A 23,189-nucleotide genomic window follows, 5' to 3' on the forward strand; every position below is an offset into this window, starting at 1 on the left:
TCATTCAGCCTAAGTGCTAACAAGACAGCAATGGGTGCAGCAATAGAGCAGCTGAGGAATGCCAGGATAATTTTGTTGCCAGATTCCTGGATTCCTAGATTCTTGGAGGCATCTACCCAGTTGCCTTTTACTGAAATATGCCCCACACCAATACTGTGTATTGGGGTTGATTTACTAAGCTGGAAAATGCAAAATATAGTGCAGCTCTACATAGAAACCAATCAGGTTTTTTGTCAAAGTTTAATTGAAAAAGCTAAAGTTAGAAGCTGATTGGCTACAATGCACAGCTAAAGCAAATTTTGCACTCTCCAGTTTTAGTAAATCTACCCCATTTTGTTTGAGTGAAATTAAAGGCTAAGTCCACTTTGAGACAATGTTACATGTTACACTAAACACTTCTTACAGCCTGCAGGGGTTCTTCTCCCCTGCAGCTGCGGCCAGATTTTAAATCGTTGCAGCTGTGCAAGGCTTCAACTGCACAGCTGCATCACTCACTTATAAGGATCTGTGCATGAATAAACTACAAGACCCATTTCCACCATAGGAGACAAATTAGAAGTTTCTCAATGGACAAGAGCTGTAATCACCGCACTTGTAGTCCATGTACACTTCCTTCAGCTCTTCAACTAGAAGCCCGTACCTCAATATGGACAGGGATCTGGAAGAAAAGTCTGCAGGACCCAGGCATTGTACCAATGATGCACTGACTGCCTTTTCAGTGCACTTGTTAAACTATAATAACTGCACTTTGCAAAAATATGTGTGTGTGTGTGTGTGTGTGTATATGTATATATATATATATATATATATATATATATATATATATATATATATATATATACATATATATATATATAAAATATATTTTTATAAAAAGGTGAACTTAGCCTTTAAGTCCTGGAAATGAAGCCCTGCTGTAAAAAACTGTGAGCAGGCAGGCTTTGATTGCAGAAGAGACATGCACTGTCTCTTCTGCAATAAAATCCCCCGACCTGCCTACTGGCCGTCTCCTCCAGCATTATAAACTGGGCTGCACATGCGCATCTTAGCTTACACTGCTGGGCCAGTTTTTAGAGTACTGGGACAATGACCTCCTGCTCATACGCAAGGGTGACGACCTTCCCCCGCTGGCCAATGAGGAGGCCCAAAGACCAGCATTCAGAAGAAGGTGGTTTAGTTCTGCTCTAAGTTGGTGTAACCATTTGTTTGAGCTCGGATGAGGGAACAAGGTCCAACCGGCAACAGAAGTTTTTTCTTTATAAAGACGTGTATAGAAACATGTGTGTATATATATATATATATATATATATATATATATATATATATATATATATATATGGTCTAGATAAAATGAATCAAGTAAAATTGTTTTAATTTCTACAGTTAACTATCTATTTAAATAATGGACATAGTAGATTTTTTCACTTCAGAGGAAAACACAGTATCTGTCTAAGTATGTACAATTATGTCATACATGCTTTGCATGTATGCATTCACCTGGCCAGATGCAGAATTCATTCCACTTATGATCTCTTTGATGTATTGCAGAAGGGTCATAAACTTCTTGTCCTCATAGTCAAATCTCTTCCCAAACACAACAGAACAGATGACATTGGAGACGACTAGTCCCAGCATATATGTTGGGTCAAATGGGGTGTCTGTAGTCAAAGGCAAAAAAGCAAGTCATTGTGTAGAGGATGATGAAATCATGTGCAAAATACATTACCAAATTCCTGGGCATTCAGCTACCAAACAGCAAGATGACATGTCTATTAAAGTGAATGTAAACCCGATTCATAAAATTTGAGCTGGGCACATATATCTGCAGTGTTTTCTTATCTCTCTTCTAAGCCCTAAGTCCCGTGGCTTTCTTCTGCTCAGTTCTTCTGTTTCCACCATGATAACTTCTGACAAGTTCTTCAAACCAGCCTGAAATTTGTGTCGGGGAGGTTGCTATAAATAGATTAGCAGACAGCTAAACTATTCACAGAACAGCTCTGAGAGTCTCTGCCTATGTGGAGTGGGGGTGTGTGACTTTCCTCCAATCAGCTGTCTTGCCTGTATGGCCAGACTTCTCACTCAGTGCTGAACAGGAAGAGAAAATCTCTAACATGATGTGAACTTTCTAAAGAATATATAGAGCTGAAGACAGCAGATATACATGTAAACTTATGTAGGGAGATTTGTTTCATCTCTGTGTATCATCTGAGGCTGTTCACTGGGTATATGTGAGGGTTTACATCCACTTTAAGTTTAGTTGAATTTTAGAGTTTAGTTTGTTATCTGTATGAGTCACTTTAGATCATTTATGCTGACATCTGACAATCCAAGGGGGTGCCCTGCCCCAGCACGCAGCCTGTGATTTAAAGCCTCAGCTGTGCATGTTTCCATATGAGACTGTGTAGAGTAGTAGTGCCCACTCCCTCCACTCATGTGTCAGATTACACTCAGCTTTCTGCTCTATGCTGTGCAGCATGTGACATCAGATCCCCACCCCCTGCCTGCTGAAGCTCAGATATGTTGTTTAAATTTTGTGCTACTATAGAATAGAGAGGGCTGAAGATAAACAGATACAGTTTATGCAGGAGAATTTTTTTCATCTCTGTGTATCACCTGAGGCTAGTCACGTCACTGGGTATAAGAGGTTACAACCAATTTAAGTGTCTCTGTGTTAGTACTCTCATAAATTAGAGTAGTATCTTGGGATCCTACTTTACTCTGAATCCATATTACTGATGGAGTCTAAGAAACTTTCAGCTTTCAAATGTATTTGCAAATGTATGAAACTTGAACTAGAAATAGATTAGATAGGTCATCTTGCTGATTTGTGAAGGTGAAAGAGAGCGGAGGAGAGACTGTGGTCTTTGTTTTTACTGTGGGGGGAGAGGGCACCTTATCTCTCTCTGCCCAATTTGCCCACCTCGACCAAAGGTTCTCCAAGTGGGTACCCCAATTGAAGTTCCGGTGCCAGTGTCCCCAGTTGAAGTTCCTGTGTCCCCAGTTAAAGTTCCTGTGTCCTCAGTTGACAGTTGGCATGTTCTTCCAAATTTTTTGCCTGTTCGCAAGTTCTGGTGTGAACCGAACAGGGGGGTGTTCGGCCCATCCCTAGTGATTTGCAGAGTTGAGGCCTAAAAATTTGGAATATGTTGCTCAGCCTCAAGCAGTGAATTATCCCCCTACAGTAAAAGGCACCATGATTTTTTTTGTTCAACTAATTGAGAAGCTACCATTTATTATTTAAAATTACAACTAACACATTAACTCTGATTTACTAAAAGAGTAGCATGTTCACTTACAAGGCAAATGAGGTGAAACAGTGAAAATTCACTTTGTAAAGAATACTCAATTAGGTAGTAAAACATTTTTATTTAAAAAAACAAAAAAACACAAGTTTTGTATGTACATGTTTAGATGATTGACGTCGGCACAGCTAGACTTCATTCACTAAGCTAACTGAAAAATTCACTTAACAAAGAGGAAATTTCCTAAGCTTAGAGAATGAAGTAAAGTTGTGCTGACTTCAATCATCCATTTAAGTGCAAGTAAAAATCCTGTTTTTTAGGGGGGTTTCATTTTCTTTGCACATGATTGGGTATTCATTGCAAGGGGAATTTTTACTTTGTTTCACCTCATTGACTTAGCTTAGTGAAAATTCACCTTGAAAGTAAATATGCTCTACTCCTTTAATAAACCAACCTTGTTATCTCAGTCTACAGTACATGATTACAGTATATTAAAAGGACACAATTAAAGTAATAATGAAAATGTATAAAATGTAATATGTATATAACACAAAGTGTGATTGATCAGTCATTCCCCTGTCTGTATTAAATAAAATTTCAGTATTTAGAGTTTTATTATTATGATATACACTATAAAGATAAGTCAATTAAACATATGCTGCTTTTTGAGCACAAAACCTGTAGTTGCATGGATTTGTTTCCCTGGATCACAATCTCATAAAACTCAAAACACCAAAAAAAAATAAAGAATCTCGCCTCTGGATAAAATAAGTTGTGTTACTCAACTATAAAGAGTCAAAAATAAAGCGGAAGAAAACCCATTGTGCCGGTATGGAAATGTCACATTGGTTATGCTCTGAACCAAACTGTCAAACCATCCAATGGCTGGTATCATAACTGATCACATGTGCAGCTTAATGGCAGTTGAAGGTTAAACAGAGGCCAAAATGGCAGCTTCCTTGGCTGAAACTTCCACTTTAAGCCAAGACACTGAAAATTTGGAGTGGTGGAGTTCCATTTTTGAACCAACAAACAAAAAATAAAAAAACACAAAGACTTCTTCACACCCTAAAGAATTAAACTACAAAAAAGATTTATTGCTTTAAAAGCGAAGTACAACAAATTATTAGCACAATGACCCAAACCCCCCATAGATCGAAAGAAATGGGAGAGAACTCCCTATGAGACAAGGAGGTTCCCAGGTGGTTTAACCCTCCCCAAAAGTATTGCTCTGAAACCAAACACACTGTGTAGGGCAAAGATAACCCTTGTTGGCCGAGGGGCAAGAAAATGCAAAAATCCCCACAATTGGCAAGCCCATCCTCCCCAATACAAAGCACCCCCCTAAATACCTATATAATTGCTCAAAGCCAACTATAATGGGATCCCTGCAGCTAGTTCCTAGAACGGAGCAGTGTATGTCTGTGTAAACACAATGACATGTATCACACTATCCCGTAGTGGAAAGATGCACAGATTATTTAACCACACTCTAGAACAGGGGTCTCAAATTAGTTGCCCTCCAGCTGTTGCAGAACTACAATTCCCATTAGGCATTGCAAGGCTGACAATTACAAGCATGACTCTGAGGCATGATGGGACTTGTAGTTCTGCAACAGCTGGAGGGCCGCCAGTTTGAGACCCCTGCTCTAGAATATCTACAAAAATACCCTGGTTATAAGTCCATCCGTCAATGGGGCTGGGGAGAAAATGGGATTGGACATGAACACATCAAAATGTAATTAAAAGTTTATACATCCATTTTCCATTGGAGACATCCTATCAAGCAGATGAATATAGCCAAGAATGTAAGCAGTCCCGACTGCTCTAATCCAGGTAGGTAGTTATTGAGAACAAGGAGATATGACACCACTGAAGAGAACGGCATAAAATGCACTATACTGATCCGATTGCTCAATATTCATTCATCATACGTAAGGAATCGCCACAGATTCAAGTGTAATAAACCATGACAGCATGAGGGGATTCCCGCACCGTGCAGGTAATTCCTTTCACTCACAGATATAGATAGCCCTTCTCAATGCTTCTTTATGCTTAAATTATTCACAGATCCTGCTGGTCGCCATACAAAGATCCCCACATACATTCAAGTGAGTCAACCTGTCGGCATGTTCCCGATACATACGGTTCACCAGCAGGCGGTTTCCTTGACTGTGATATTCAGATTATACCGTATACTGTATTTCAGTGTATTGGTCAAAAGTAGTGGTTCTCCAGAGTCTTTAGAAGAGGTTAGATGGATTTCTCCGGTCAGATGGACTTCTCCGGTCTGTGCATCAGATGCTCGGGTTCAATGTCCCTGAAAGTGGGTGGCTGAGCTGAATAGGGAACGGGGGTGCATGTCCCAGCGTTTAGATGTTTACATGTTTCGTTCCTATACACCCGGAACTTCATCAGAACAGTTCCATTTTTGTCAATACTCCTGACTTAATTGTTATGTAGTAAAAATCTCAAAAAGGTTGTCTCAAACAACATTCACAAAATGTACAGCAAGAGTAAAAAAATAAATCAATCTCCTATTTTTAAATTTTCCACTATGAATTTTGTGAAAAACAGACCAGAAGCATGACTGACTGGTCTCATAGCTGTCACCTACCTTTGTCTTTCATGAATTGCTCTCTCAGGTTTTGGGCCTCTTCCTGAATCCTCTCTTCGATACTTCTTTTCCCCATTCCAAAATTTCTCAGTGTCGTTAGACCGAATCGTCTCAGTGTCTTCCACCTTTCTCCATTACTCATGACTATCCCTAGAGCATTATAGGAGAGTGTTCGTTTAGAGATTGTACTGACAGCACCCTAATAAAAATGAATGCGACATACAATGTGACTAATTCTAATTTAATTAGACAAGTGACCTAACCACAGAGGTATGTGAGATGGAATATAACAGTGTTGAGATCAAGAACAAAACACACTAACTTTCTAGTTTTTTTTTAGGAAATGTATTTGGTTATTGATGTCAAAATAGATACCTTCTATTAAAGCCAACATGCCATCCATATTTATTTTGTTTTATTTCAATTTTGTTAATTTTTCAAGGTATGGCATAACAAGAGTATCATTCGTGCAGGGGCAGTTTAACAGCAGACAATATATAAGAAAATAGTAATATGAATAAAATATTAGGTCATCAAAGAAGATGTAAACTTAATCATGAGAATGACAAGGCTTGATAACCTGTGTTGAAACACAGATGGAGGGGGTAGGGAATGGAGACCTTTACATAAGGAAATGAGGGGGGGATGAAGAGGGGTGAATGCAGGGGTAGGAGGAAGGGATGAAGGGTAAGCTGGTGGGGAGAGGGGGGCAATGTATCCCCAAGGGATCAGGACATAGGATGGGGCAAGGTATTTACAGTATATGTAGCTGAAGCTAGAAGAATTATTAAGGGGAATAAGGGTACTGGATAGATTCATGTTAACAAGCAACATGTTCATGTACTCTTTTACTTTCTGCAAATTAACTCTGGTCTTTTCCAGGATTTAGCAATTGTTTGTTTAGAAACTAGAATGAGGAAGTGGCCAGCTTTTCCAAGGAATTGGTGAGCCCTGGGGTTGTATGGTGTAAAAGAAATATTCATGGGTCTCTTGGATTAGTAATGTAAAATAAGGTTTGGATTATCTGTCCTGGACCAATGCATTTGTCACAATAATATGAGACAGCATTTGCTGTACATGCAGGTAGCCAACACCATGTAAAGGAAATTTCACAAGTGGATTCCATTGCATTCATACTAAAAAGAGGATTTGGCTTTTCTAGTCCAGATCTTACTGTAACGAGCCCCTTGCTCGCTCAGTTCCACTCTCCCGACACTCCTCTGCTGCTACAGAATCAGACCGCAGATCACAACATCTGATTGTTCGGTCATCCGATGCTCCGGGACTAGAACTACAGCTCTGTGCCGTTCTAGTCCAGTTGTGATAGCTCAGAACAAACACCAGGCAGGCTGTATGTAAGTTTAACCAGGAATCTCACTTTATTGCAAAATACAGGCTTTTATACACTAAAAGTGGAGGTGCAGACCTCCTGCTCATATTACTCTAACAATACAGCTGTAACCTAATTAACCTAATTAACATGAGCTAATTAACTAATCCCTTTAAACAGCCTAGATGACTCAGACATGACTTTTAGGCCAGACTGGCCGTCTTGTAGTTCAGAAAATCCAATCAACATTATCACAATCAACATAGACTCTTCACACAATAGCAGAGTTAATTAACACAAACAACAATGGGAATCTAATGACTCTTAGATCCCATACTATAGACTTATTTACAATACACATTTTATCAGACAACAGACAGACAGGTGCTGGAATTTACATCAGCATCTCCTAACAGTATCTGTCCCAGCATTATGAATCAGCCACTATTCCAATATGGCAAATCCAGGGTCCCCAGAGTCTGTGTGTCCTGGGGGACCAGGACCCGAATCCACAGTAATACCACCTCAAGGGTCCCCAGGCATACAGCTCACAAAGAGCACCGTTCCCCCAAATGCAAGGGCCCCCAATCGATCGGCAAGAGGCTAGCATACAGTCCCCTCCAAAAGTCTCTCTCCTGGCTAGGTCTGTCACACTTACCCATTGGGGTGCTATTGGGTTTGTCAAGTCTTATTGCCAGTTCTTGACATAAGTAAGGGAGGAATGGGATATGTAGGTGATCAAAAGCTGAGTATAGGAGAGATTTAAGTCTGGGGGGACCTCATTAAGTAAAGGCATTTTTTTTCTAAGATCGATTTAGTATAAGGAAATTGTAAGTTCCTGGTAAGGGTAAAAATCCAGTGCTTGATCTAGCGATATCTGTAGTGTTCCATCTGGGGGGCTTTGGTGTGCTCCCCCAGGGTCAACCACTCAAGAAAGTGGAAGTGTGAAGAAGATGGACATGGTGTGATAATCTGGGCTTATGCAGGCGGGCACAAAAAAAATGGTGGTTTTATCCGTAAACTTTTTTTTCTATGGATCTACATGCAGGTGTTATTGGCTCTTGCAAACAGCTGCATAAAAATCAGTAAATCAGTAAACCTGGCAACAAAGGATCCTAGGTGCAAGGAGTCACTTGTATTCTTGCAACAAAACATGCTAGGCATCAGGAGCTGCATGCTTCCTACCAACAAAGGATGATAGGTGTCAGGAGCTGTCTGCGTTCCAGCAGCAGAGGACACTGGGTGGCAGGAACCAACTGAGTCCTAGCAACCAAGGATGCTAGGTATCCTTTCTTTATATATCAGCCTTGAGCAGCGCCAGTGGGCAGTACAGGCCATTTACACTGTAACACATGTAAACATTGCTTGAACTTCATACAGAACACTTTTTATGCATGATCTTGCTGCCAACAAGGTCCCGTGCACTAGTTGTTTAGATACAGTCATGTGCTTGATCCCACCGCTGCAACCAGAATGTGACATATTACACATTCAGCCTGCGCAGCAACTTTCCAGCTCTGAAACAACAATTAAAGCACCAACAGACTGACAGTGATTGCCAATGAGGCAGATTAACTGAGCAGGTAACCCTTTACGCACACACACACATAGACACACGCACACACATACGGTAGCCGCCACCACATTTTTTAAACAGAAACATTCACATCATTCGCAGCATATGCTGTTGTAACTTTTAAAATAAATGTGTGTATAACTCACTGTCACATCTAGACAGGAATATAACCACGTTTACAGTAAAGTAGCTTTCTTCAAAGTGACAATACATTCTGAAAAAGTAAACTGCAAAGACGGGAAAAGCTCTAGTTTGACACCAAAATAAGAATATTGAGAGAGTCGTGTTTCTAAAAGGCAGTGACACAGTGACTTATCTTTCATTAAAACAATATTTAAAAATGGTTAAGCTGAATCTCTGAATGCTCTAACCACAAATTTAAAAGTATATTGCCTCTTTAAAGAAAGATACTGTATTGAAACTCTGTTACATTACATTATATTCAGATAAATACACATTGATATATAATCTGCAAGAGTGATGTGCTCTATGAAGAAAACAGTGCTTGCTACTAAAGAAATATATATATATATATATATATATATATATATATATATATATATATATATATATATATATATTCAAAAAGAAGAGGAAAAGAAAAACGGTCTATACATTATAAAGGTCTACACCTTATGAAGCAAACACATATTAAACTAAAACCAAAAACAAGTGAAATCCATATAGTGATAATTAAAATGCAAAGTCCCAAATGATCCTCTGTGACATCCAGTATGTGGAATCCTTCCTGCAGTGATCAGAGAAAATTGAGTACTGTCCGTGATACTTTTTTTATTTGCACTAACATACAATTTTTCAGGACAAGCTTTCGGGGTATGTCCCCTTCTTCAAGGTCCAAGCAGTACTGATTCACAAATTTTTAAGCAGAATGTTAAAGAAAAAGAAGAAAAAAAAAAAAAGAAGAGAAAACCAAACACATACAAATCAATGGTAATAAAGATAGCAGCAGAGTTAGTGAGATAAGACAGAGGGAGAGCTAGGGGGGAATGCAGGGGGGGGGATACTAATCACAGAGCGGTCGTAAAACTTTAGCATAATGTGTAAGGAAACCAATATCTAAATTCTTCGTGTCAAAAAGAAGTATCATTCTTAGTTCAAACGTTTTCCTTTCCTGGATAGTTCTGAAATTCCCTTTAAGAACTAAGACATTGAGGTCTTCTATGGTGTGGTCCGATTGTGAGAAATGATGTCCCACAGGTGTGCATAAACTGTCTTCTTTATGTTCTTTGATGGTATGTCTGTGCAAATTCATCCTCGCTTGCAACTTCTGTCCTGTTTCACCAACATAAGATCCTTTGCTGCACCTTTTGCATTGGATGAGGTACACAACATTACTTGAGGTACAGGTGTCACAATTACACTAATACGGCTACAACAAATCAATGCAGTGATCAGCAAATTGCTCCAGTACTGAGCCCCAGAAACGAAACACCATGTGTAAGAAATAAGATGAAGGTCTGCATTTACCAGACGTTGTTGACCCTCCTTGCCTTATGACAAGAAGGATCAGTAATGGCTTTGGTGGTTTCCGTGACCAAAGTGTATCCTCCAGCCAGTTTCCAAAGCGCCCTCCTCGTAATGGTGAAAAAATTACAATGTGGGGTCCTCCAGCTTCTAAAGATGTCCCGCTGATAATGAAACGCGCCAAGCTGGGATGCACATTGCATTATGTTGTACACAGGTGGAACACCCACTGATACCAAGCGGGTCCGGCTTCCACTGCTTCCATTGCACAGTGCGATTGTTCACAAGGGAGGGATTTTTAACCATTTTTGTATGTACAGCCTACTACGGAGGCTTTTAATAAAGCTACCCAAAACTTTTTTATGCTATAAGGAGTCTGTTCTACATTTGTTCTCTTTCCTTCTGCCACTGACATCCCACATTGGAATTTTTTGACCACCATGAGGAGGGCGCTTTGGAAACTGGCTGGAGGTTACACTTTGGTCACGGAGACCACCAAAGCCTTTGATGATCCTTCTTGTCATAAGGCAAGGAGGGTCAACAACGTCTGGTGAGTGCGGACCTTCACTTTATTTCTTACTTGTGGTGTTTTCTTTTTGGGGCTCAATACTGAAGCATTTTGCTGATCACTGCAGGAAGGATTCCAAATACTGGATGTCACAGAGGATAATTTGGGACTTTGCACTTTAATTATCACTATATGGATTTCACTTGTTTTTGGTTTTAGTTTAATGTGTTTGTTCCATAAAGATGTAGACCTTTAAGGTGTTGACCTTTTTTTTGTTTCTTTTCTTTTTGAGCACATATATATATATATATATTTCTTTAGTAGCAAGTGCTGTTTTTTTGCATGTAGCACATCACTCTTGCAGATTATATATCATTGCTTTAACCACCAGGTTTGGAACTGCAGCTGCAAACACTAGATTATTAATTAACAAAGGTTCATATGGTTTTCACTGTTGGAGCGAGTGGACTTATAATTTACACTAATAAATACATATTGTATTAATATTTGTTAGGGCAAAGGCCTCTCTAAAGTAAAATATAAAGGTGGCAAAGGTGCATATGTACCATCATCCAGAAATCAATATCAAAAAGGCGGTTGGAAGCCTGATCCCCAGTCAGGCGACCAAAAATGGGGCATATTGGACTATTACGGTACAGTAATTAAGGGTAACCATAAGAACAAATAACAGCAGTAATAAAAATTATAATTCATTTATTGATGCAACGGACAGGACATGGTAATACAAGAACATTTAATAAAAGTACAGGCATATCACCAATGGATTCGATAGTATACAGTACAGCACAAAATCTCAGATATCATATTCCTCGACTAGTTTCGCGGACACAATCCGCTTCATCAGGAGGTTATCTGGAGATAAGTTTTTCTGACTAAACAGTCTGAACCTGACAATTAAAAATATACAAGATTTATAGAGGTACATTATCATACAAATATTATTCCAGCAACAAATTATACAAATAGGTAACGAAAATAAGGGAGGGGGAGGGGGGAGAGAGCGAATCTGCTTACCCAGGTCCCAGCAGGCCCCAGGCGCAAGGCCCCAACACCAACGAATGATCTCCCACGGCAGCCTGGGGGAGCTAACAAGATAACAGGATAGTAAGGGTAAGTGTATATCGGAATTGAGGTAACCCAGGTTGCCATATACAAAAGGAGGTGATATAACAATTGGTGAGTATAGAGAGGGAGTGATGACAAGGGGGGTTGGGTAAAATTGTGGAGGATATCAATAGTTGAAAGCGTGTTATATAAAGCATAAAAGATTACAGGGTGACCAACCAAATAGGGAAGGCAATGGTAAACGAGGCATAAGGTGTTATATAGGTGGAAGGGTAAACAAGGGAGGAAATGGGGCCGTGGAAAGGGAGGGGAGTGGGGGTGGAGAGGGGGATAGGGGAGTGGGGAGGAAGGGTAGTTGGGGATTGGAAGGGAGTGGGGGGGGGGGGGGGGGAGGGGAAAGGGAAGGAAAGAGGAAGAGGGGGGAAAGGAGAGGAGGCGGGGGAAAAGGGATGAAAGGGTGGAGGGGGGAAGAAAAGGGGAAAGGGAGGGGGGGAAGGGGGGGGGGGAAAGAGGGGGAGGGAAGGCAGAGGGTGGGATGGAGGTAAGAGGGGGGGAGGGGAGAGTGAGAAGGGGGGGGGATGCAACAATGTGAACATATGGGTGAATAGGGGGCAAAAAGTACCTGATAATAGTCAAAGCATGGAAGGGTTCCCAAAGGGGACACCCTGCCAGGGACTGGTTCCATAATAAGGTAAAAAAGAGGGTAATAATGAGGACTGCAAGCGATGGGCAAACACAAACCAAGGCATGTAAACCTAAGCCTAGGCCAGCTGCAAGGTAAAATACAGTAGTTTAGAGATACATGATGTTGGTGCCCAGGGGTATGGGACTTAGGTAGAAAGGTGGGTGGGTACTTACCATAAACTTGTACTAGGCTGGTTGAGGTAAAGGCACCCAAGGGCAGCAGACCGAAGCGTCCGGCTAGCAGGCATAGCCCGCTATAAATAGCTCCCAACCCTGCGACGCTGCGCCGCACGTCAATGGGACGCCAGCGCATGACGTCACAGGGTCAGAGGTTCCACACGGCGCGCGCGCGAAGAGATCGCGCGCGCACGCATGCGCACCGGCCGCAAGGCCAAGGGGACACCGTCCCAGCCAAGGCCGGTGCAAGAGGAGGGGGCGGTCCCGTGTAGGAGGCCGATCCCTCCACCAGGAACCTCACCAGGCCGCCGCGGGAGAACACAGGGGGAGGGGCCCGCGCCGGCGCTAGAAGCCAGGACCAGGACTGGGGAAGCAGAGGTCTCAGTAGAACAAATTGTGAAAACAACAATATAGGGTTAATAAAGCATGAAAAAGGTAGAAACAAAATTGGAAAAAACTGAAAGACTTTATTCAGGTGAACTAGGGATGGTAATACCCTAGATACCGGTGCAGTAATCCCACAGAGACATGAACCCATAACACCTAATTGCATGATATGCATATAAGATAAGGAGGGCCAAGGACAATGCCACATGATTGGGTAAAAACATGTGGATAGAGGGCGGGTAGCCAGGGTAAGGGTGTCTGGCCGACCTATTGGGCATCTGTCTGGGAGGGTTGCATCGGGGCTAAAAATTAGCCATAAAGTAATATCAAGGGGTAAAATTGCGTATGCTAGAGGCCCCCCCAACAACACACAAAATTGTGTGTCAGTGGGGGTTGATTAAAATTGAGGGGTGGAACAGATGGGGTCCGCATGGTGGGGGGCATTGGTGGCCCTTCCACTAAGACAGCCTACCCAGGTGTCCCACTCGACAAAAAGACGGGTGTGTTATCCACCCAATGTATACAATTAGGGCAAAGGCCTCTCTAAAGTAAAATATAAAGGTGGCAAAGGTGCATATGTACCATCATCCAGAAATCAATATCAAAAAGGCGGTTGGAAGCCTGATCCCCAGTCAGGCGACCAAAAATGGGGCATATTGGACTATTACGGTACAGTAATTAAGGGTAACCATAAGAACAAATAACAGCAGTAATAAAAATTATAATTCATTTATTGATGCAACGGACAGGACATGGTAATACAAGAACATTTAATAAAAGTACAGGCATATCACCAATGGATTCGATAGTATACAGTACAGCACAAAATCTCAGATATCATATTCCTCGACTAGTTTCGCGGACACAATCCGCTTCATCAGGAGGTTATCTGGAGATAAGTTTTTCTGACTAAACAGTCTGAACCTGACAATTAAAAATATACAAGATTTATAGAGGTACATTATCATACAAATATTATTCCAGCAACAAATTATACAAATAGGTAACGAAAATAAGGGAGGGGGAGGGGGGAGAGAGCGAATCTGCTTACCCAGGTCCCAGCAGGCCCCAGGCGCAAGGCCCCAACACCAACGAATGATCTCCCACGGCAGCCTGGGGGAGCTAACAAGATAACAGGATAGTAAGGGTAAGTGTATATCGGAATTGAGGTAACCCAGGTTGCCATATACAAAAGGAGGTGATATAACAATTGGTGAGTATAGAGAGGGAGTGATGACAAGGGGGGTTGGGTAAAATTGTGGAGGATATCAATAGTTGAAAGCGTGTTATATAAAGCATAAAAGATTACAGGGTGACCAACCAAATAGGGAAGGCAATGGTAAACGAGGCATAAGGTGTTATATAGGTGGAAGGGTAAACAAGGGAGGAAATGGGGCCGTGGAAAGGGAGGGGAGTGGGGGTGGAGAGGGGGATAGGGGAGTGGGGAGGAAGGGTAGTTGGGGATTGGAAGGGAGTGGGGGGGGGGGGGGGGGAGGGGAAAGGGAAGGAAAGAGGAAGAGGGGGAAAGGAGAGGAGGCGGGGGAAAAGGGATGAAAGGGTGGAGGGGGGAAGAAAAGGGGAAAGGGAGGGGGGGAAGGGGGGGGGGGGGAAAGAGGGGGAGGGAAGGCAGAGGGTGGGATGGAGGTAAGAGGGGGGGAGGGGAGAGTGAGAAGGGGGGGGGATGCAACAATGTGAACATATGGGTGAATAGGGGGCAAAAAGTACCTGATAATAGTCAAAGCATGGAAGGGTTCCCAAAGGGGACACCCTGCCAGGGACTGGTTCCATAATAAGGTAAAAAAGAGGGTAATAATGAGGACTGCAAGCGATGGGCAAACACAAACCAAGGCATGTAAACCTAAGCCTAGGCCAGCTGCAAGGTAAAATACAGTAGTTTAGAGATACATGATGTTGGTGCCCAGGGGTATGGGACTTAGGTAGAAAGGTGGGTGGGTACTTACCATAAACTTGTACTAGGCTGGTTGAGGTAAAGGCACCCAAGGGCAGCAGACCGAAGCGTCCGGCTAGCAGGCATAGCCCGCTATAAATAGCTCCCAACCCTGCGACGCTGCGCCGCACGTCAATGGGACGCCAGCGCATGACGTCACAGGGTCAGAGGTTCCACACGGCGCGCGCGCGAAGAGATCGCGCGCGCACGCATGCGCACCGGCCGCAAGGCCAAGGGGACACCGTCCCAGCCAAGGCCGGTGCAAGAGGAGGGGGCGGTCCCGTGTAGGAGGCCGATCCCTCCACCAGGAACCTCACCAGGCCGCCGCGGGAGAACACAGGGGGAGGGGCCCGCGCCGGCGCTAGAAGCCAGGACCAGGACTGGGGAAGCAGAGGTCTCAGTAGAACAAATTGTGAAAACAAAAATATAGGGTTAATAAAGCATGAAAAAGGTAGAAACAAAATTGGAAAAAACTGAAAGACTTTATTCAGGTGAACTAGGGATGGTAATACCCTAGATACCGGTGCAGTAATCCCACAGAGACATGAACCCATAACACCTAATTGCATGATATGCATATAAGATAAGGAGGGCCAAGGACAATGCCACATGATTGGGTAAAAACATGTGGATAGAGGGCGGGTAGCCAGGGTAAGGGTGTCTGGCCGACCTATTGGGCATCTGTCTCGGAGGGTTGCATCGGGGCTAAAAATTAGCCATAAAGTAATATCAAGGGGTAAAATTGCGTATGCTAGAGGCCCCCCCAACAACACACAAAATTGTGTGTCAGTGGGGGTTGATTAAAATTGAGGGGTGGAACAGATGGGGTCCGCATGGTGGGGGCATTGGTGGCCCTTCCACTAAGACAGCCTACCCAGGTGTCCCACTCGACAAAAAGACGGGTGTGTTATCCACCCAATGTATACAATTAGGGCAAAGGCCTCTCTAAAGTAAAATATAAAGGTGGCAAAGGTGCATATGTACCATCATCCAGAAATCAATATCAAAAAGGCGGTTGGAAGCCTGATCCCCAGTCAGGCGACCAAAAATGGGGCATATTGGACTATTACGGTACAGTAATTAAGGGTAACCATAAGAACAAATAACAGCAGTAATAAAAATTATAATTCATTTATTGATGCAACGGACAGGACATGGTAATACAAGAACATTTAATAAAAGTACAGGCATATCACCAATGGATTCGATAGTATACAGTACAGCACAAAATCTCAGATATCATATTCCTCGACTAGTTTCGCGGACACAATCCGCTTCATCAGGAGGTTATCTGGAGATAAGTTTTTCTGACTAAACAGTCTGAACCTGACAATTAAAAATATACAAGATTTATAGAGGTACATTATCATACAAATATTATTCCAGCAACAAATTATACAAATAGGTAACGAAAATAAGGGAGGGGGAGGGGGGAGAGAGCGAATCTGCTTACCCAGGTCCCAGCAGGCCCCAGGCGCAAGGCCCCAACACCAACGAATGATCTCCCACGGCAGCCTGGGGGAGCTAACAAGATAACAGGATAGTAAGGGTAAGTGTATATCGGAATTGAGGTAACCCAGGTTGCCATATACAAAAGGAGGTGATATAACAATTGGTGAGTATAGAGAGGGAGTGATGACAAGGGGGGTTGGGTAAAATTGTGGAGGATATCAATAGTTGAAAGCGTGTTATATAAAGCATAAAAGATTACAGGGTGACCAACCAAATAGGGAAGGCAATGGTAAACGAGGCATAAGGTGTTATATAGGTGGAAGGGTAAACAAGGGAGGAAAAGGGGCCGTGGAAAGGGAGGGGAGTGGGGGTGGAGAGGGGGATAGGGGAGTGGGGAGGAAGGGTAGTTGGGGATTGGAAGGGAGTGGGGGGGGGGGGGGGAGGGGAAAGGGAAGGAAAGAGGAAGAGGGGGGAAAGGAGAGGAGGCGGGGGAAAAGGGATGAAAGGGTGGAGGGGGGAAGAAAAGGGGAAAGGGAGGGGGGGAAAGGGGGGGGGGGGAAGAGGGGGAGGGAAGGCAGAGGGTGGGATGGAGGTAAGAGGGGGGGAGGGGAGAGTGAGAAGGGGGGGGGATGCAACAATGTGAACATATGGGTGAATAGGGGGCAAAAAGTACCTGATAATAGTCAAAGCACGGAAGGGTTCCCAAAGGGGACACCCTGCCAGGGACTGGTTCCATAATAAGGTAAAAAAGAGGGTAATAATGAGGACTGCAAGCGATGGGCAAACACAAACCAAGGCATGTAAACCTAAGCCTAGGCCAGCTGCAAGGTAAAATACAGTAGTTTAGAGATACATGATGTTGGTGCCCAGGGGTATGGGACTTAGGTAGAAAGGTGGGTGGGTACTTACCATAAACTTGTACTAGGCTGGTTGAGGTAAAGGCACCCAAGGGCAGCAGACCGAAGCGTCCGGCTAGCAGGCATAGCCCGCTATAAATAGCTCCCAACCCTGCGACGCTGCGCCGCACGTCAATGGGACGCCAGCGCATGACGTCACAGGGTCAGAGGTTCCACACGGCGCGCGCGCGAAGAGATCGCGCGCGCACGCATGCGCACCGGCCGCAAGGCCAAGGGGACACCGTCCCAGCCAAGGCCGGTGCAAGAGGAGGGGGCGGTCCCGTGTAGGAGGCCGATCCCTCCACCAGGAACCTCACCAGGCCGCCGCGGGAGAACACAGGGGGAGGGGCCCGCGCCGGCGCTAGAAGCCAGGACCAGGACTGGGGAAGCAGAGGTCTCAGTAGAACAAATTGTGAAAACAAAAATATAGGGTTAATAAAGCATGAAAAAGGTAGAAACAAAATTGGAAAAAACTGAAAGACTTTATTCAGGTGAACTAGGGATGGTAATACCCTAGATACCGGTGCAGTAATCCCACAGAGACATGAACCCATAACACCTAATTGCATGATATGCATATAAGATAAGGAGGGCCAAGGACAATGCCACATGATTGGGTAAAAACATGTGGATAGAGGGCGGGTAGCCAGGGTAAGGGTGTCTGGCCGACCTATTGGGCATCTGTCTCGGAGGGTTGCATCGGGGCTAAAAATTAGCCATAAAGTAATATCAAGGGGTAAAATTGCGTATGCTAGAGGCCCCCCCAACAACACACAAAATTGTGTGTCAGTGGGGGTTGATTAAAATTGAGGGGTGGAACAGATGGGGTCCGCATGGTGGGGGCATTGGTGGCCCTTCCACTAAGACAGCCTACCCAGGTGTCCCACTCGACAAAAAGACGGGTGTGTTATCCACCCAATGTATACAATTAGGGCAAAGGCCTCTCTAAAGTAAAATATAAAGGTGGCAAAGGTGCATATGTACCATCATCCAGAAATCAATATCAAAAAGGCGGTTGGAAGCCTGATCCCCAGTCAGGCGACCAAAAATGGGGCATATTGGACTATTACGGTACAGTAATTAAGGGTAACCATAAGAACAAATAACAGCAGTAATAAAAATTATAATTCATTTATTGATGCAACGGACAGGACATGGTAATACAAGAACATTTAATAAAAGTACAGGCATATCACCAATGGATTCGATAGTATACAGTACAGCACAAAATCTCAGATATCATATTCCTCGACTAGTTTCGCGGACACAATCCGCTTCATCAGGAGGTTATCTGGAGATAAGTTTTTCTGACTAAACAGTCTGAACCTGACAATTAAAAATATACAAGATTTATAGAGGTACATTATCATACAAATATTATTCCAGCAACAAATTATACAAATAGGTAACGAAAATAAGGGAGGGGGAGGGGGGAGAGAGCGAATCTGCTTACCCAGGTCCCAGCAGGCCCCAGGCGCAAGGCCCCAACACCAACGAATGATCTCCCACGGCAGCCTGGGGGAGCTAACAAGATAACAGGATAGTAAGGGTAAGTGTATATCGGAATTGAGGTAACCCAGGTTGCCATATACAAAAGGAGGTGATATAACAATTGGTGAGTATAGAGAGGGAGTGATGACAAGGGGGGTTGGGTAAAATTGTGGAGGATATCAATAGTTGAAAGCGTGTTATATAAAGCATAAAAGATTACAGGGTGACCAACCAAATAGGGAAGGCAATGGTAAACGAGGCATAAGGTGTTATATAGGTGGAAGGGTAAACAAGGGAGGAAATGGGGCCGTGGAAAGGGAGGGGAGTGGGGGTGGAGAGGGGGATAGGGGAGTGGGGAGGAAGGGTAGTTGGGGATTGGAAGGGAGTGGGGGGGGGGGGAGGGGAAAGGGAAGGAAAGAGGAAGAGGGGGGAAAGGAGAGGAGGCGGGGGAAAAGGGATGAAAGGGTGGAGGGGGGAAGAAAAGGGGAAAGGGAGGGGGGGAAAGGGGGGGGGGGGAAGAGGGGGAGGGAAGGCAGAGGGTGGGATGGAGGTAAGAGGGGGGGAGGGGAGAGTGAGAAGGGGGGGGGATGCAACAATGTGAACATATGGGTGAATAGGGGGCAAAAAGTACCTGATAATAGTCAAAGCACGGAAGGGTTCCCAAAGGGGACACCCTGCCAGGGACTGGTTCCATAATAAGGTAAAAAAGAGGGTAATAATGAGGACTGCAAGCGATGGGCAAACACAAACCAAGGCATGTAAACCTAAGCCTAGGCCAGCTGCAAGGTAAAATACAGTAGTTTAGAGATACATGATGTTGGTGCCCAGGGGTATGGGACTTAGGTAGAAAGGTGGGTGGGTACTTACCATAAACTTGTACTAGGCTGGTTGAGGTAAAGGCACCCAAGGGCAGCAGACCGAAGCGTCCGGCTAGCAGGCATAGCCCGCTATAAATAGCTCCCAACCCTGCGACGCTGCGCCGCACGTCAATGGGACGCCAGCGCATGACGTCACAGGGTCAGAGGTTCCACACGGCGCGCGCGCGAAGAGATCGCGCGCGCACGCATGCGCACCGGCCGCAAGGCCAAGGGGACACCGTCCCAGCCAAGGCCGGTGCAAGAGGAGGGGGCGGTCCCGTGTAGGAGGCCGATCCCTCCACCAGGAACCTCACCAGGCCGCCGCGGGAGAACACAGGGGGAGGGGCCCGCGCCGGCGCTAGAAGCCAGGACCAGGACTGGGGAAGCAGAGGTCTCAGTAGAACAAATTGTGAAAACAACAATATAGGGTTAATAAAGCATGAAAAAGGTAGAAACAAAATTGGAAAAAACTGAAAGACTTTATTCAGGTGAACTAGGGATGGTAATACCCTAGATACCGGTGCAGTAATCCCACAGAGACATGAACCCATAACACCTAATTGCATGATATGCATATAAGATAAGGAGGGCCAAGGACAATGCCACATGATTGGGTAAAAACATGTGGATAGAGGGCGGGTAGCCAGGGTAAGGGTGTCTGGCCGACCTATTGGGCATCTGTCTCGGAGGGTTGCATCGGGGCTAAAAATTAGCCATAAAGTAATATCAAGGGGTAAAATTGCGTATGCTAGAGGCCCCCCCAACAACACACAAAATTGTGTGTCAGTGGGGGTTGATTAAAATTGAGGGGTGGAACAGATGGGGTCCGCATGGTGGGGGGCATTGGTGGCCCTTCCACTAAGACAGCCTACCCAGGTGTCCCACTCGACAAAAAGACGGGTGTGTTATCCACCCAATGTATACAATTAGGGCAAAGGCCTCTCTAAAGTAAAATATAAAGGTGGCAAAGGTGCATATGTACCATCATCCAGAAATCAATATCAAAAAGGCGGTTGGAAGCCTGATCCCCAGTCAGGCGACCAAAAATGGGGCATATTGGACTATTACGGTACAGTAATTAAGGGTAACCATAAGAACAAATAACAGCAGTAATAAAAATTATAATTCATTTATTGATGCAACGGACAGGACATGGTAATACAAGAACATTTAATAAAAGTACAGGCATATCACCAATGGATTCGATAGTATACAGTACAGCACAAAATCTCAGATATCATATTCCTCGACTAGTTTCGCGGACACAATCCGCTTCATCAGGAGGTTATCTGGAGATAAGTTTTTCTGACTAAACAGTCTGAACCTGACAATTAAAAATATACAAGATTTATAGAGGTACATTATCATACAAATATTATTCCAGCAACAAATTATACAAATAGGTAACGAAAATAAGGGAGGGGGAGGGGGGAGAGAGCGAATCTGCTTACCCAGGTCCCAGCAGGCCCCAGGCGCAAGGCCCCAACACCAACGAATGATCTCCCACGGCAGCCTGGGGGAGCTAACAAGATAACAGGATAGTAAGGGTAAGTGTATATCGGAATTGAGGTAACCCAGGTTGCCATATACAAAAGGAGGTGATATAACAATTGGTGAGTATAGAGAGGGAGTGATGACAAGGGGGGTTGGGTAAAATTGTGGAGGATATCAATAGTTGAAAGCGTGTTATATAAAGCATAAAAGATTACAGGGTGACCAACCAAATAGGGAAGGCAATGGTAAACGAGGCATAAGGTGTTATATAGGTGGAAGGGTAAACAAGGGAGGAAATGGGGCCGTGGAAAGGGAGGGGAGTGGGGGTGGAGAGGGGGATAGGGGAGTGGGGAGGAAGGGTAGTTGGGGATTGGAAGGGAGTGGGGGGGGGGGGGGGGGGGGAGGGGAAAGGGAAGGAAAGAGGAAGAGGGGGGAAAGGAGAGGAGGCGGGGGAAAAGGGATGAAAGGGTGGAGGGGGGAAGAAAAGGGGAAAGGGAGGGGGGGGAAGGGGGGGGGGGGAAAGAGGGGGGAGGGAAGGCAGAGGGTGGGATGGAGGTAAGAGGGGGGGAGGGGAGAGTGAGAAGGGGGGGGATGCAACAATGTGAACATATGGGTGAATAGGGGGCAAAAAGTACCTGATAATAGTCAAAGCATGGAAGGGTTCCCAAACTACCCTTCCTCCCCACTCCCCTATCCCCCTCTCCACCCCCACTCCCCTCCCTTTCCACGGCCCCATTTCCTCCCTTGTTTACCCTTCCACCTATATAACACCTTATGCCTCGTTTACCATTGCCTTCCCTATTTGGTTGGTCACCCTGTAATCTTTTATGCTTTATATAACACGCTTTCAACTATTGATATCCTCCACAATTTTACCCAACCCCCCTTGTCATCACTCCCTCTCTATACTCACCAATTGTTATATCACCTCCTTTTGTATATGGCAACCTGGGTTACCTCAATTCCGATATACACTTACCCTTACTATCCTGTTATCTTGTTAGCTCCCCCAGGCTGCCGTGGGAGATCATTCGTTGGTGTTGGGGCCTTGCGCCTGGGGCCTGCTGGGACCTGGGTAAGCAGATTCGCTCTCTCCCCCCTCCCCCTCCCTTATTTTCGTTACCTATTTGTATAATTTGTTGCTGGAATAATATTTGTATGATAATGTACCTCTATAAATCTTGTATATTTTTAATTGTCAGGTTCAGACTGTTTAGTCAGAAAAACTTATCTCCAGATAACCTCCTGATGAAGCGGATTGTGTCCGCGAAACTAGTCGAGGAATATGATATCTGAGATTTTGTGCTGTACTGTATACTATCGAATCCATTGGTGATATGCCTGTACTTTTATTAAATGTTCTTGTATTACCATGTCCTGTCCGTTGCATCAATAAATGAATTATAATTTTTATTACTGCTGTTATTTGTTCTTATGGTTACCCTTAATTACTGTACCGTAATAGTCCAATATGCCCCATTTTGGTCGCCTGACTGGGGATCAGGCTTCCAACCGCCTTTTTGATATTGATTTCTGGATGATGGTACATATGCACCTTTGCCACCTTTATATTTTACTTTAGAGAGGCCTTTGCCCTAATTGTATACATTGGGTGGATAACACACCCGTCTTTTTGTCGAGTGGGACACCTGGGTAGGCTGTCTTAGTGGAAGGGCCACCAATGCCCCCCACCATGCGGACCCCATCTGTTCCACCCCTCAATTTTAATCAACCCCCACTGACACACAATTTTGTGTGTTGTTGGGGGGGCCTCTAGCATACGCAATTTTACCCCTTGATATTACTTTATGGGCTAATTTTTAGCCCCGATGCAACCCTCCGAGACAGATGCCCAATAGGTCGGCCAGACACCCTTACCCTGGCTACCCGCCCTCTATCCACATGTTTTTACCCAATCATGTGGCATTGTCCTTGGCCCTCCTTATCTTATATGCATAT

General features: G+C 44.4%; 1 protein-coding gene across 1 annotated transcript in view; it reads right to left on the minus strand.

The window, feature by feature from the left end:
• The window catches only part of LOC141107723 (cytochrome P450 2C8-like), a 61,542-nt gene that overhangs the window by 25,517 nt on the left and 12,836 nt on the right, over positions 1-23,189 (minus strand). Inside the window, exons 3-4 of the mRNA XM_073598644.1 lie at positions 5,860-6,009; positions 1,498-1,658 (exon numbers count right to left, since the gene is read on the minus strand). Coding sequence (XP_073454745.1) covers positions 1,498-1,658; positions 5,860-6,009 — 311 coding nt within the window. The remainder of the gene's footprint in view (positions 1-1,497; positions 1,659-5,859; positions 6,010-23,189) is intronic.

This window comes from Aquarana catesbeiana, linkage group LG09 (assembly GCF_042186555.1).
Source record: "Aquarana catesbeiana isolate 2022-GZ linkage group LG09, ASM4218655v1, whole genome shotgun sequence".
Lineage (NCBI taxonomy): Eukaryota > Metazoa > Chordata > Amphibia > Anura > Ranidae > Aquarana > Aquarana catesbeiana.